Source organism: Peromyscus maniculatus, chromosome 7, assembly GCF_049852395.1.
Source record: "Peromyscus maniculatus bairdii isolate BWxNUB_F1_BW_parent chromosome 7, HU_Pman_BW_mat_3.1, whole genome shotgun sequence".
NCBI lineage: Eukaryota > Metazoa > Chordata > Mammalia > Rodentia > Cricetidae > Peromyscus > Peromyscus maniculatus.
Genome location: NC_134858.1, coordinates 56,991,309 through 57,008,019, shown reverse-complemented (window position 1 = coordinate 57,008,019; position 16,711 = coordinate 56,991,309). Strand labels below are relative to the sequence as shown.

Below are 16,711 nucleotides of genomic sequence, written 5' to 3'. Positions count from 1 at the left end.
TGAAAAAGCTGGAAAAAAAGTAAATTTTCACTTTATACTAATTCAGTAAAATAAACCTCAATTTTTACAACCTAATATATATGACTAAAAAAAAACTCAGTTGTTAAGAGCACATGCTGTGCAAGTATGATCTGAATTCAGATCACAACACTCCTGTAAAAAGCCCAGTGTGGTGACACACAGCACTTGTAACGCCAACACAGCAGGTAGACAGAGAGGAGAAAAGCTGAGGTTCACTGGCCATTTCAACTAGTTCCAGATTCAGTGAGAGCCTATCTCAAAGGAATGAGGTGGAGAGTGACAGTACAGATCAATGTCCTCGTCTGGTCTCTACTTCTATGTCTACAGGTTCCTGTACCTACAGACACATATGCACACAACACACACATCCATATAGACACAAGATTATTAAAATAAAAACATGTTTCTTTAACGAAAACCCTGGCAGCTTCACAGTCACAAGAGCCACATTTGTAAGCACCCAGAAGCACACTCAGGAGGCAGGGATAATGGTGATGGCATAAATCACCACAGGACCAAATTCAACAAATATCATTAGGTAATTTTAAGTGGCATGGCCACTTAGAGAGGAACCAGGGCCTGTCAACCCTGGGAAACTGTGGCCACTGGTCAGGGAGCAGACACAGGTAAGTGCTGCCAAAACCAAGACTGGAGCTGCCCCATCACAGATAGGATGCTGCCGTCTGTCATCGTGAAGACCAAAGGCTTATGCAGAAGAGATGAAGACAAAATTAAGATTGTGAGGTAAAGTTTTTTGGGGGGAGAGGGAGGTTAAAAGTGGGCTGGTGGCTTGAAGCCACACAAAGAGGTTCATTAGTACTAACAAGTTCTTTTTTAAAAAAGACTAATCTCATTCATGTCAAGATATCTTCATATCCCAGAGATAGTCAATTTCTTAAGTTTATACTAAAGTATTTTGCAAACCTAAAATAAGAGGCTAAGAATATAGTAATTATATAAAAACTGATCATTCTGGAAGTATATAAATGAAGTTTCAGTAAGGTACTCTACTTATCTATTTAAAACAAAGCTATTGAACAGATGACAAAAGAACTATAAACTCCCTGTATCATCACCCAAAGTATACACCAAGCAATGGAATAATGAATGGCCAGCAATAAAGAATGAATGAAACAAAATCAATGATGAAAAGTCAACACTATGCTTAAAAAAATAAAATAAAATAAAAACCTAGACATAGAATACAATTATACAATCTATTTAAAAAAAAAAAAGATAAAACAGTAAGTAAACCAGAGGTTTTCTGTGAATTGAGGTAGAACTGGGATATATCCACAGGGGACCATGGGTTGATAGAGATATTCAGCAAGATGGCTTAGGAAGTAAAAGCCCTTGCCAGAAAACCTGAAATCTGAGTTTGATCACCAGGTCTCACATGGTGAAAGGAGAAAACTGACTCCCAAAAGTTGAACTTTGACTTCCACATACATGGTGTTGACACTCACACATCTACACATATACAGAAACAAAAAATATTTTAAAATTGTAAGATAGTCTGAAGCTTTATTATATGATAGTAGTTAGATGGTATACTGGCTGGTTTTGTGTGTCAACTTCACACAAGCTAGAGTCATCAGAGAGGAAGGAGCCTCCGCTGAAGAAATGCCTCCATGAGAGCCAGCTATAAGGCATTTTCTCAATTAGTGATCAGTTGGGGAGGGACCAGACCACAGTGCATGGTGCTGTCCCTGGGCTAGTGGTCCTGGTTCTATAAGAAAGCAGGCTGAGCAAGCCAAGGAAAGCAAGCCAATAAGCAGCACCCCTCCATGGTCTCTACATCAGTTTCTGCCTCCAGGTTCTAGCCCTGCTTGAGTTCCTGTTCTGCCATCCTCCAATCATGAAAAGCAATGTGGAAGTATAAGCCAAATAAACCCTTTCCTACCGAACCAAAGACAGATGGATAAATATTTTTACATATTTATGTATTCATTAAATTGTACATTTTATATATATCTTATTAAAAGTTATAATTCAATAAAATTAAAACTTTTTAGAAAGCAGGAACTGGTGCTGTATCTCTATTCCACCAAAAATAAATCATCCACTGCCTAGAAGAGTAGCCTATTCATAGCATCATTAAAAACTTTGATTTTGAAATGATTCATTGACCGTTTTTCTTCTTGCAAATTTCAATAAGAATCACATCCTTCTAATTACACACACACACACACACACAGCTGAAGAGATATCACTTAACTGACACTTCATCTATACTTCTACTCCAAAAGGTATCAGTGTAGTCAAAACCAGAAGCATGGACCTGAAAATTTGTTAGAAATACAAAATTTTAGAATCTGCACAGTTTTGTCAGAAATTCTGGGGATAAGGTCCAGCAATCTGTGTTTTAATAGTTCAAACACAATGTAACATCTGAGATACATTATCTACCTATCTAGTATGCATGTATTTCAATTTCTATGAAATTAAATTTTAATGAGTACTAGAAATTACACTACAGTGACATAGCAATTATGAATTCCTGAAATTCTCTACAAATATTGCTTGTGAATGCTTATAATCCCTTATATCATTTTAAATAGGTGATGGGGAGAGTTTGGATGCTCAAACACAATCAAGAAAACTCTGACAGACACATCCACCCATCCACTGTGTCACACACACATGAGCAGTGGTGAGATCTGAATGTCTCAAATCACTGGTCAATTCTGTCCTTCCTTTGTCCACTATAGAAGACATTTTCCCTAAGGATTTATAAAAATGTCACAAAATCAAAAAATGTAAAAAGGTCTGTATATTTAAATGTTATATGCTACTTTGGTTTAAAAAAAAAAAAGAGGAAAACAAGCAGGATTAGAGGAAAACAAATGTAGTTTCACAATATACTATTACCATTTTCACATGTGCAACTTTTTTTGTTTGTTTTAAAAACAATCTCACTGTATCTCAGGCTGGTCTAAGATTTACTATATATGCAGTCCAGATTTACCTTTAACTCTAGATTCTCCTACCTCAACCTCCAAAGTGCTACGATTAGAGATTTGCAACAACATGCCTGGGCATACAACATGTTTAATCCTATCCAAAACTATAATGGAAGAAGCCAAGCAGAGCTTTCCCTGTTATGTTAATTTTTTTATTAGAATACAAGTCTGTTGATCAGGTGAAATCCTTTAGGCCCATGTTGATGAGAGAGTCTTGTAGACACTTCATCACAAGGGTTATACGGATGGCAAATACATGTGAGAAAGCATGCTCAACAACACTACTATAAGATTTCATTTTTGCCGGGCGGTGGTGGCGCACGCCTTTAATCCCAGCACTCGGGAGGCAGAGGCAGGCGGATCTCTGTGAGTTCGAGGCCAGCCTGGGCTACCAAGTGAGTTCCAGGAAAGGCACAAAGTTACACAGAGAAACCCTGCCTCGAAAAACCAAAAAAAAAAAAAAAGATTTCATTTTTAAGACCTCAATGTACCCAATACAGTGCCATTATGCACCTATCAGAATGACTAGAAAAAAAAAATGGCAATGACAAATGCTGCTGAGGATATGAAGCAACTAAAACATTAAAATTTGCTAGTGAGAAATGACAGAACCACTCTACTCATACTATGATACAACAATCCTACATCTTGTACACTGAGGTCAATAAAAATACCAGAATAAGCCGGGCGGTGGTGGCGCACGCCTTTAATCCCAGCACTCGGGAGGCAGAGCCAGGCGGATCTCTGTGAGTTCGAGGCCAGCCTGGGCTACAGAGTGAGTTCCAGGAAAGGCGCAAAGCTACACAGAGAAACCCTGTCTTGAAAAAACAAAAAAAAAACAAAAACAAAAACAAAAACAAAAAAAAAAATACCAGAATAAGAAACTCTGAAAATCGCCGGGCGGTGGTGGCGCACGCCTTTAATCCCAGCACTCGGGAGGCAGAGGCAGGCGGATCTCTGTGAGTTCGAGGCCAGCCTGGGCTACCAAGTGAGCTCCAGGAAAGGCGCAAAGCTACACAGAGAAACCCTGTCTCGAAAAACCAAAAAAAAAAAAAAAAAAAAAAAAAAAAAAAAAAAAAAACAAAAACAAAGAAACTCTGAAAATCTTCCTTCATTAGAAAGAGAGAGAGAGAGAGAGAGAGAGAGAGAGAGAGAGAGAGAGAGAGAGAGAGAGAGAGAGAGAGAGAGGAAGGGAGGAAGGGAGGAAGGGAGGAAGGGAGGAAGGGAGGAAGGGAGGAAGGGAGGAAGCAAGGAAGCAAGGAAGCAAGGAAGCAAGCAGACAAGAACTGTCCAAAGAAGATCTTTTAAGAATTTTATTAAGTAGTCAAGATTTTCAATAATCCTTATAGATGGCACTTATAACACTGGCTAAATTTTAGGGTTTTGTTGTTTGTTTTTTAAATAAGCATTGTAGCATTTAATCTATTACTATTCATTCTTCCCTACCTCCACACTAAAAGAGTACCAATTTCTCTAGTGGTATCTAGAATACTTTATATTTAAAAAATGATTTTTTTTAATATCAAGTATTCTAGACACCACTAGAACAAGAGATGAGGTACTTCCAAAGCACTGTTCAGAATTCAGCCTGTCCAGCATTTCCCTGGAAAAAGCTAAACTGACTCACTGATCACTCACTGAGAACAGCCTCTCCAAACCCTTTATCACCATGTTTGTTACTCCAAAACAATCAGGGGCAATTGTTTAAGCACTAAAAATACTTAAGGTGCTAATAATGGGGAGAAGAGGGGGACTTCATAATTACAAGTATAAAATAGCCTAGAAAAGATATGAAAGTCAGGACTGGAGAGGCAGTTAAAAGCACTGGCTGCTCTTTAAAGGACTAGGTATAATTCAGAGAATTCTAATGGGGAACTCCAGCTCCGGAAGATCAAATACCCTCTTCTGGCCTCTCGGGCCTCTCCCAGAACTGCATACATGTACACACAAACATGCATGCAGACAAAACACTCATACACATAAAATAATATAAAAATCAAAAAATAGTTATTAAAGATTGAGTCCACATAGAAGCCAGTGTGCATGCAAGAGGGTTACAAATGTCAGAATATATGTTTGCTCAGCAAAGAGCTCAGACTTGTGCTTGAATGTGAGGCTGCATGATAGCAAAAAATAAAAGGGGAAAAGTCAAGTTGATATTTACCAGGCTGAGTGTGAAAATAGTGCTTCAATAAGCATATAAAACCTCAAAGAAAAATCTAAGAACATTAATAAGTGTAGGCACATATTAATTTAATTATATCACAGAAAACAATGGATAATTATATGATCCCATGCAAAAAAAAGAATACAGTATTTAGAATATTAGTTCAGAAGTCATGAAACAACAAAATATTAGTAACAAAACTACTAATCACAACTCCTGAGGAAATCTTATTTCCAGAAGTATCACATTACATTAAGTTCTACTTTTCACCTTCTTCCTTTGTAAAGCCCAATACAAACAGAATTTTGCCCTGCTTCTTCTACCTTTTTTGTACAGAGATAGACTACTATTCTCAAAGAAATGGTTTTTAGTTGATTTTTCTTTTGATGATACTAATGATAGAATCCATGGCGTGCACATACCAAGCAAGTCCTCTATCACTGAGTTACAACCCTATAAGAACCATTTCCAAAAACAAATTATTAGTAGCACACCTGCCTTGTTTCTTTACCATCTTAGAGGTTCCCTTGGTCACTAAAAATGATGTCTATTCTTATAGTTTTATTTCATCTTCTCACATCTATCAAGTTTTTCTTGAAGATTTAAGAAAATTATTTCCAGCTGGGTGTGGTGGCACAGAACTTTAATCCCAGCACTAAGGAGGCAGAATTGGTGGATCTCTGTAAATTCAAGGCTAGCCTGATCTACATAGTGAGTTCTCAGATAGCCAGGGCTGTGTAGAGACTCTGTCTTTTTAAAAAAAAAAAAAAAAGGAGGAAAAGGAGGGAGGGTGGGAGGGAGGGAAAGGGAGGGAAAGGGGGAGAGGGAGGGGGGAGAGAGAGAGAGAGAGAGAGAGAGAGAGAGAGAGAGAGAGAGAGAGAGAGAGAGAGAGAGAGAGAGAGAGAGATTGTTTCTATATATATACCTTACCTCAAGTACTGGTCCAGCTCCAAGAATAATTTGTTCTACTCCGCTAGCAAATCCTTTTTGACTGAGGGCAGTAAGGTGATGAATAAGAAAGTTTGTGCTTTGTGTCTTCCCAGAACCACTCTCTCCTGAAATCACAATACACTGATTCTTTTTGCGCTGAAGCATAGCATGATAAGCTACATCTGCCACAGCATATATGTGGGGTTCAAGTTTTCCCAACTGGTGGTTATCATACATTTTGACATATTTGGGGTTATAAATAGGAAGAAATTTGAATGGGTTAATAGCTATTAGAATACTGCCAACATAAGTATAAATTTTTTCATGCTTAAAGCGATTCCGTAGGTTTTCTAAGAGAGTTTTCTCATTCAAATCAGGTAAGCTACATAAATCATCAAAGTCTTTCTGTTGAGGCTGTGGAAGAAAACCCCGTTCCATCATCCTGCGGCGTTCTTCAGTTACCCGTAGCCATGATTGGAGGCTACCATAATGAATTGATCCATCAAGGTTTTTTTCTCTCAGAAGAAAGCGGTAGTCCTCTCCACTCAAGCGATTTTCCAAAGCCATTCGGGGCCACAACATCATTCGTTGAACTGGACAGTCGGTTGGATTGAGTATCCATTCTTCCCCACCAAATTCCTTTACCTCTGCTAAAACGTAACATTTTGTTTTGTCTAGGTGAAGTCTATTTATAAGAGAGTCAATCACCTCAGCAGCTGTGGATTTTTTTCTGGCAGGAATTGGACAGTAAATTGTCCCTTCTGAAATTGTCCCAGGATATATTCGTAATGTATGTTCATTATCCTCAAAGCGTCGTCTTCCTCCATCACTTACATTCATATTGGATCTTGTCCCATCAGAACGGACAGTATGCATTCAGGACTGGGCAAATCATTTTCTTGGCAAAAGAACTGGAACATAAAAGACAAAAACACTGAGCAGTCACATTGAAGATTGTTTTCTGTGCCCAAAATGAAAGTCTTAACAAGCATATTGACTGCAGCTTTCTGAACACAAAATCCCAATTCTCTGTATAAGAGCAAGTATTAAGCAAAGCATGGTGGCACATGCTTGCAATACCAACATTTGAGAGGTAGAGACAGTAAAATAAAAGAGTTCAAGGCCATCATTAGCTATCTAATAAGTTTGTGGTCAGCCTGAGTTACGTAAGATCTTATTTTCAACTGGAGGGGGAGAGACATTTTGCAAATAGTCTCAGTGAAACCATATAACATTAAGTTTTACTGTCCAATTCAGTGTACTTTCCAAAAACAATAATATACAAAAATATATGTACTGCTGTTTTGTTATTCAATAAGCCAAAAAGAAAAAGCAAATTATTTTTCTGCTATATCTTTGAAGAATCTCACTAAAGACTGAATTAAGGGGACAGAATAATCACAAAGCTAATTTTATACACAAAAATCTCTTAATGATAACACAGAAACAAGAAAGAATGCCATCAAAGGAGGAAATGTTTTGTGAAACTCACTAAAACAGAAATTAAAAGTCTTAAGCAAGGAAACAACAAGAAACCAACTATTTAAACATTTTCAAGGAATTCTGGCTCTCTGCTCCCTTCCTGGTGGTCAAGAAACAGAGGTAATTTAATAGGAGCAACTCAAAGATCATGCCCTGAACTTGCTAAGTTGACAAGATTATACAAGCAGGTACCATTACAAGCTTTATTCTAACCCCCTACACGTTGTCCTTCAATGCTACTGTTCTATTTTTTTTTAAGATTTATTTATTATTATGTATGCAGTGTTCTGCCTACAATGAACTCAGGACCTCTGGAAGAGCAGTCAGTGCTCTTCACTACTGAGCCATCTCTCCAGCCCCACTACTGTTCTACTTTTATCTACTTGATTCCATCCTTCATAACCTTATAATTTCTAAAATTCCACATACACTACTTCAAGATGAATGATTTCAACTTTCACAACTTACCCCCAAAAAATTATTTCCTACAAATGGTTTCTCGACCTCACAATTTATTTTTATCTCTTCTCTACCCTGCTACTATCTACAGAAAAAAAAAAAACATATCCTTTTATATATTTATATATGTTGTATCCTTTCTAAAATTAACAAAAGCTCTCTAGTTCCTAATGTACTTTTTTAAAAACATAAAAAATTCAATTTATTTTATGCTACAACACTCTTTGCAAAGACCTCTGATCAAAAAATTATCTTTATTTTTATCCTAGATGGCCTTTAAACAGATGATGGAATACATAAAAGGTAGCCACGTATCCATGGCTCAAATTCAACAAGTATGAAACAGCTATACACTTGCTGTTCTACTCTACAGAGATAACCATTATCATGAGTTTGGTATCATGTTGATACATGTTTATTACCTAGGTAAGTTTGTATAAAATTATATAAATACCGTTTCCTGTTTTTAACCTTTAAGAAATGGTATCATACTATACTTAATAGTGTGCTGATGCATTCAAGTTCAGTAATGCCAAATCCATGATTTTACCATTGTTTATCAACACACTATCCTTTTAGTGAATACTACTACTATTCCAATACTACACTAAAACAGTAATGTTACAGTTCTCATATATGTATCTTCATTTATCTTTGCTAACATTTCTTTGGGTTTTACACACAGCAGTGAAATAACTAGTTTGGGGATACCCCTTAAGAATCAGATACTACAAAAAAAAAATGTTGTCCAAACAATAGATCTAACTGACAAGTATGAAAGAGTTCAAATTTTTCTGCCTCCTTATCAAGCATTAATATTGTAAGAATCAAGGTTCTACCAATCTACAAGTATGAAAAGAGGTCTGGTGACTGGCTATTTGGATGAAGTTGCTTACCCCCAACCCTGATGACCTGAGTTTGATGCCCGGGAAACCACATGATGGGATGAAAGAACCAACCCCTGCAAATTGTCCGCTGACCTCCATATGGGTCCTGTAGTACATAACACACACACACACACACACACACCCCTCACAGTCAAAATAGATTTTTTTAAAAAATATTTTATGTGTATTAGTGTTCTGCCATGGGTGTTGGATCCCCTGGAACTGGAGCTACAAACAGTTGTGAGCTGCCATGTGGGTGCTCGGACTCGAACCTGGGTTCTCTGAAAGAGCAGTCAGTGTTCTTAACCATTGAACCATCTCTCCAGCCCCAAAATAGATTTTAAAAGACTGGTTCATTTTATTTTGCATCTCTCTGATTATTAGTAAGTCTGAGTTACTCTAATGCTTTCATTTGCCATTTCAGCTGCTGGTTTATTTATTTCTCTTTTATGAGCTGTCTTTTCCTTATCAATCTTTTTTTTACATTTTTTTACATATTATTACATATTTTTTTACATATTATTATGGATATCAATCAATTTTCAGTTGGATATGCAGAATATATTTCCTAACAACCAGTGGCTCATGTTTTAATTATATTTTTCTGTATGTATTTTGTGTGCATGTGCCAAGGCATGCAGATGAAGAATTTATGACAACTTGCATTTTGACTTAGTTTACATATCAATATTGTAAACAACTGACAACATAGCTGGGCAAAGTAGCACAACCTGTAATCCCAGCACTTGAAAAGCTGGGGTAGGAAAATCACTACAAGTTCAAAGTCAGCCTCATCTAATACTGAGTCCCTGTCACAAAAACAAAATTTTTAAAAAGAAAAAAGAAATGACATCTTATTGACATTATCTTCCTTTTGTGAGCACTATGCTGTGGTTTTTTTCTTTTTAATTACATTGTATTTTTCACTTCTGAAGTCTGTAATTTCCATATGCACCTGATCTTATGGTGCCCATTTAAATTTCTTAATTGTTTTAAGACCAATTACTTCCTTGCTCATCCTTGAGATGCCTGATAAGCCTAATATTTTCAGACTAATATTTTTAATGTCATTCAGACTGAACTGCTCTTCTGGTTACTTTTACTTTGTATCTTCCACAGCATTTATTATATGTTTCAGAATCTAGCTTTGTGGGTACAGTTATTATGCAGAATTTTTTTCAAATAAATACTTACTGCAAATCTGTTTATTGCTTGTTTAAAACAATACTACCACAATCATGTGGTAAGTTTAACTAGTAAGTTTAGGGGCTGAAGAGATGGCTCAGTAATTAAGTGCAATGGCTGTTCTTCCAGACTAACCAGGTTTAATTCCCAGCACCCACTTGGAGGTTCACAAGTGTCTGTAACTTCAATCCCTGGGTATCCAACGCCTTCTTCTGACCCCCAAGGGCACCACACGAATGTACATAAATGCAGATAAAACACTCATACACCTAAGTCTTTCTTAAAATTGTAATAATAACCAGTATTCAGTTTCCCTTTATTTCCTACAGTTATCTCAACCAGCAGATTCTGCTCAGTAATAAGAGTGAATACACTTAGCAAGTTCTAGTTGTGACCCTATGGTCTCTGGCAACAATCAGCAGCAAACTACACAAGAGATGCACTGAAGAACTATGATTTAATCCCTACAGTTGTTCCTGACAGCCCAAGAACTAAGCTCAGAATCTTCTTTTAACAGGAGAGCTCTACACGTTGGCCTGTGAGTTCCAGCAATGAGCCAAGCTCAGTTACAGCTCAGCTGTTTTACCTAGTTTCCCAACAATGCTTTACTCAGCAAATTGTGTTCCACTCCCTTCCTAAATAATAAAGATACTTGTATGCACTCCCCTCAAGTCTTACTGTTTTTTCAGTCACTGCTTTGGGTTTCAAAAAAAGTTTACAAAAAAAACCCTCAAAAACCCATCTTAATGGCAAACATTCCTTGCAAAACAGCCTAAAAAGTGGGAAATAGTGGCAGACATCTTTAATCCCAGCACTAGGGAGGCAGAGGCAAGCAGATCTCTGAGTTCAAAGCTGGTCTGGTATACAGAGCAAGTTCCAAAAACAAAAAACAACAGCAGGAGAAAAAAAAAAAAAAAAACTTGCCTACGTAAAAACTGCATGTGGAATTCCCAAGCAAGAGCATCTAGCAGAATCACTTGGAGAACCTGTTTTAATTTAAACTTTTATTTTAAATTATGTGTGGGGGTTGGGCTTGTGAGAGTGCAGTGACCTTGGAGATTAGAGGCATTGGATCCCCTGGAACTGGAGTTATGGGCAATTCTGAACAAGCTGATAAAGAGGCTAGTAAACAAACTTAGATCCTCTGCTAGAGCAGCAATCACTCTTATCAACTGAGCCGTCTCTGTAGCCCTATTTTCTTTTGTAGTTTTTTTACATTTATTTGCTTATTTATTTATCTGGAGGGGAATCACACTTGTGGCAAAGCATGTATATGGAGGTCAGATGATATCCTGGGTTAGACGTATGGCACCTTATAAACAGGCTAATATAGCACATTCCAGAAATTACAGCACTTCTGAAGTTGAGGCTAGAGAACTGTTCCAAGTTCAAGAGCAGCCTAGACTACCACAGTGAGTTCAAGCCCACCCTAGGATACATGGAGAAGGAAAAACAAAAAAAAAGATTCCTATCTATAAATGAAAACAGAGACTATGAACATTAAAAAAAATGAGATAAAAGAGATGGGACAGTGGTGGCACATGCCTTTAATCCCAGCACTTGGGAGACAGAGGCAGGCAGATCTCTGAGACCAGCCTGATCTACAGAGCAAGTTCCAGGAGAGCTACACAGAGAAACTTGTCTTTAAAAACTATTAATAATAATAATAATAGCAATAAAGAAAAAAGTAAGTAGAGAAACATTTTGTAGAAACCCCAACAAGAGTGCATGCTAGCTGATCTTCATCACTAGACAGAACACAAGAGCCAATGTTTTACCTACAATAGATCATTGCTGAGTAAAAGCCAAACAGTTCATGAAAGAGAACACATTTCACATACATCAATAAATAGGAGGGGGGAATGAACTTTCATATGGCACAACAGCACAGTGGTACTTCTGATTAAAGTACTAAGTTCTCCTTTAAAATTCATCCACTTTCAACTGATAAAATTTTTAACTGGCCTGACCTCATCTTTCATGTATAGAAGGAAAAGGGAAATCAATTGTGACCTAGTTGACTTCATTCTTCCTACACAGAATGGTCACAGAGAAGCTATACTTTGCTGCAAGTATTAAAAAGTATCTTTTAAAAACAAACAATCAAAACAAAACAAAAAGGCCAGGTGTGGTGGCACATGCTTTTAATCCCAGCATTCAGGAGAGAGTGGCAGAAAGATCTCTGAGTTCCAGGCTAGCCTGGTCTACATAGTGAGCTCTAGGACATCCAAGACTACATAGAGAAGCCCTGTCTCAAAGAACAAAGACAAAAACAAAAACAAACAATAAAAAAATACAAGACTGTTAAACTAAAATGATACAGATCAATTAAAGGTAGACTTCTCTTTCCTATTTTAAGAGAACACATCATAACATGTAGCACTTCAGTGTAACACTCTAAAACATAAATATCCTTTGTAATCTAAATTCCTAATTCCCAAAAAGTCTGAGTCTGAAGAGCCAAATACACTCAAATAAACCCTATTTCCTTCATTATTTTGATATTCAAGTAGGGCAGTAGCCTCTAACATTCAAATTCACTATTCAAATTAAGGATTAAGTTGATTTGGATAATGGGAAACTTGTAATATCAATTGTGTAGAAATATGGAAAGTGGTATATAATGTCAAAGTGAAAAAAACAGAAAATTATATATAAAGGAATATGTATATTAAATGGATCAAAACAGGGTTTGGGGGAAAATCTTCCAGTTTTCATTTTACAGTTTTCACCAAGAGCAAGTTTAATATGCACTGTCTCGTTTAAGTTCAACAGTAATTTTCTGGGAGATGAAATAAATGTCTATCAGCACAGGTAAACCATAAATAAAACACAAAAACACTGAGAATATACTTTAGGTTATAAGATCATATTTCAAGTCAACAGGGGAAAATAGGAACCATTTAAACATGATGTAAGGCTGTGGGCATGGTGGTATACACCTATAATCCCAACGCTTAGGAAGTAGAGGCAAGAAAATCAAGAGTTCCAGACCAGTCGTGGCATATAGTGAGTCTAAGTCCAGCCTGGGTTACATGAGGCTCCATCTCAATTGAAAAAGGAAGGTGCAGAGAGCGCTGCTATCTGATCTGAAGAGATGTAGTAAGTCACACTGCAAGCTCCTACCACCAAAGATGTAGTCCAGTAGCATGCCTAACCATGAAAGTGTGATATTAAATCCAACCAACTGCTTCCAAGTTGCTTTGTCAGGTATTTTATCCCAGCAATGAGAAATGGGATTGATATAGAAAACTGGAACCAAGAAGTGACATCACTTCTGTGTTAAACTTGACTATCAGGTTCTTGAGCCTTTATGAACTTGTTTGCAGGATGAATAAAGAAGAGTTTGATGATAAAAGCTAAAGAAGTCCTATAATACTGTACACACAGATTAACGTGTGTCTGCACATTAGAGAAAGAGCAAAATGTCAACAGAAATGCAAACGGTACAGACTGTGCTCAAAGGTTTCAGAGAGGAATAAGGACGGTGTGGAACTGGAGACCATTCATGTTCTGTCCGGGCAAAAATAATCTGGGTATATTCTGTATCCTGAAAACTTGACTGAGAATGAATTAAAATGCATTTTGCATTATGAGATAACTAGCAACGAGTCTAAGGAGATTAGGGATAGAATGACCGATTTGAATGGGAAATCTCCACCACAGGGCTCATGTGGTTCACTCATTTGGCTCACAGATGGTGGTAGCACTGTTTGAGAGACTGTGGAATCTTTAGGTGGTGGGCTGCTGGTGGGCAAGACTTGAGGGCTTCTCTTCTGACTAAAACTCTGCATCCTGATACTAACATATTATGCTGCAAACTCTCACCACAATGGACAGTCTTAGCCACCACGCCTCCCTCACCATAAAACTGAAATAAAATCAGTCTTCCCTTAAGTTGCTTCTGTCAAGTATTTTGGTCCAGAAACCAGAAAACTAATTAATGCACTGTAAGTGAAATAAAAATTCAAGGCAGCACTTGAGGGTAATTAAACTATTTCAAATGGCTTATTAATGTCACTATTATCCTAGGAAAAATATAAAATAATAGGTCTCAAAGAAGTCCTAAAACAAGTTAAAGCAAATATATTAAACTAATTTTCACTTTACCAAAAATAAATTTTGAGACACATAATTTGGTTTTGAAAAATGCTACCATAATTGAAAGATATTTTTCTTATAGACCATAAAATGCTATTCCCTAAAACATAATGAGAATATGCTTTTTATGTGATGATAGATTTCATTTTAAAGCAACAGAATTTATAAAACTGTACAATGCTAAATATATTCTAAGCATAAGCAAAGATAAAAATTTATTCTGATAATTTAGATAATTAAAGTAAATAATGGGATTGGTATAGAAAACTGGAACCAAGAAGTGACACCACTTCTGTGATAAACTTGACTGTCAGGTTCTTGGGATTTTATGAGCTTGTTTGCAGGATGAAGAAAAAAAGAGTTTGAAGCTGGAAGCTAAAACTATTAACTTAATTGATTTACTAGAGCTATTAACTTAATTGATTTACTATAATAATTGAAAGATCAGTGTTAAAAACGATTTATATGCATATAAACTGAAGAAAATTTAACTAATTATCCATATGCAATGAAGCAATACTCTTCTAAAACTTTGGGATTAAAAGCACAAGAATCAGGTATCAAAGTCATTCTCACATCATAGTAAGTTCAAGGCTATCCAGGGCTACCTGTATGCATGCATACACACACACACACACACACACACACACACACACACACACACACACACAGAATGTAGTGACAGTTGCTGTGGTCAATCAAGAATGGTTTTAGAGGGTGGGCTTGGGGGAAGGGGATGGGGACAGGAGAGGGGAGAACAAGGGAATCCGTGGCTGATATGTAGAACTGAATGGTATTGTAAAATAAAATAAAAGGAAAAAAAAAGTTTAAAAAGAAAAAAAAATGGTTTTAGAATTCAGCTTATAATGATACTCTAACTAGACTAAGAAGAAAAGAATTAGGGTTGGGCTGGAGAGATGGCTCAGAGGTTAAGAGTTCTGGCTGGTCTTCCTTAGGTCCTGAGTTCAATTCCCAGCAACCACGTGGTAGCTCACACAACCATCTATGAGATCTGGTGCCCTCTTCTGGCCTGCAGGCATATATGCAAGCAGAACACTGTATACATAATAAATAAATAAATAAATAAATAAATAAATAAATAAATAAATAATCAATCAATCTTTAAAAAAAAAAAAAAGAATTAGGGGCTGGAGAGGCGGTTCAGCAGTTAAGACCACTAGCTGCTCTTCGAGAGGACAAGGGTCCGAGTCCCAGCATCCACATGGCATTGGCAGCCACAGCTCATTACAACTGTCTGTAACTCTAGTTCCAAGAGTTTTGACTCTTCACACAGATCTACATGCAGGCAAAACATCAATGTACATAAAATAAAAATAAACTAAAAAAAATTTTTTTTTAATCAGGCGTGATGCACATGCCTTTAATCCAGGAAGCAGAGGTAGGTAGATCTCTGAATTCAAGGCCAACCTGGTCTACAAAGCAAGTTACAGGACATTCAAGACTGTTGCACAGAGAAACCTTGTCTCAAAAAAAAAAAAAAAAAAAAAAAAAAAGAATTACAGGTGAAGCGCAAGGGGGGGGGGATAATATGCAAAATAAGGATACAATTTCCTTTAAATTATAATTCCATTTAAAAGATTTTAATGCAGCAGTAGGTCTGTGCTCCTAAATTTAATTGTTAAGAAATTTATTATATTGCATTTGCTATCAAGGAAAAAAAAAACCATTTTTCTTTCTCTTCTTTTTTATATATTTCTCTTTAAACTTTCTGTATCTTTCTTGTTTTATTATAGGGATCTATTTTTTTTGTTTTGTTTTGTTTCAGTTTTCAAGACAGTGTTTCTCTGTGTAGTCCTGGCTATCCTGGAACTCACTCTGTAGACCAGGCTACCTTGAACTCACAGAGATCTGCTACCTCTGCTCTCAAGTCCTGGGATTAAAGGTGTGGGCTACCACCATGACCTGACAAAGGAAGTATTTTTAAAAATTTTTTCATGTTTGCCTGCATATATGTATGTACACCACATGTCTGACTAGTGTCTCTGGAGGTTAGATGATCATATCAGATCCCTGGAACTGGATTACAGACAGTTGTGAGCTGCCATGTGTCTGCTAGAAACTGAACTTGGGTCCTCTGCAAAAACAGTAAATGCTATTAACTGCTGAGCCATTTCTCCATCCCCTATCATAGAAATTTATTGACAAATGTTAATAAGCAGAATCATAGACTGTCATTCAGTATAAAGATAAACAGAAGAAATAAACCAGGCATATGTATGCATCTTTAAAAAAATAAAAATCTGGTGGAGGTATGGCAGCACAGGCCTGTAATCCTAGCCTTACCAGTATACAGAGAAAGGATACACTGCACTATTGAGGCAAGACCCATTTGAGAAAACACAAATTATTTGCCTACAACTGTAAATATTAGAGGAATGAACTATTAAACATTTTGAACTTATTTCAGATGTGTAACTATGGGAAAATGATGTTCAAGACCTAATATTGGAGCTGGGGAAATGGCACCGTGGGTAAAGCTCTTACTATGCAAGCGT

At 36.8% G+C, this 16,711-nt stretch overlaps 1 protein-coding gene across 30 annotated transcripts in view; it reads right to left on the bottom strand.

Moving 5' to 3' along the window:
- Nucleotides 1-16,711, bottom strand: part of Myo9a (myosin IXA) — a 245,921-nt gene that overhangs the window by 164,206 nt on the left and 65,004 nt on the right. For 29 of the 30 annotated variants that reach the window (XM_076575367.1, XM_076575372.1, XM_076575375.1 and 26 more), the window contains one exon: nucleotides 6,082-6,992. In XM_076575367.1, the coding sequence (XP_076431482.1) occupies nucleotides 6,082-6,957 (876 nt within the window). In that variant the 5' untranslated portion in view covers nucleotides 6,958-6,992. Of the gene's footprint in view, nucleotides 1-2,664; nucleotides 2,755-6,081; nucleotides 6,993-16,711 lie in introns of those variants that run through there. The other variant, XM_076575390.1, reaches the window with a different exon arrangement.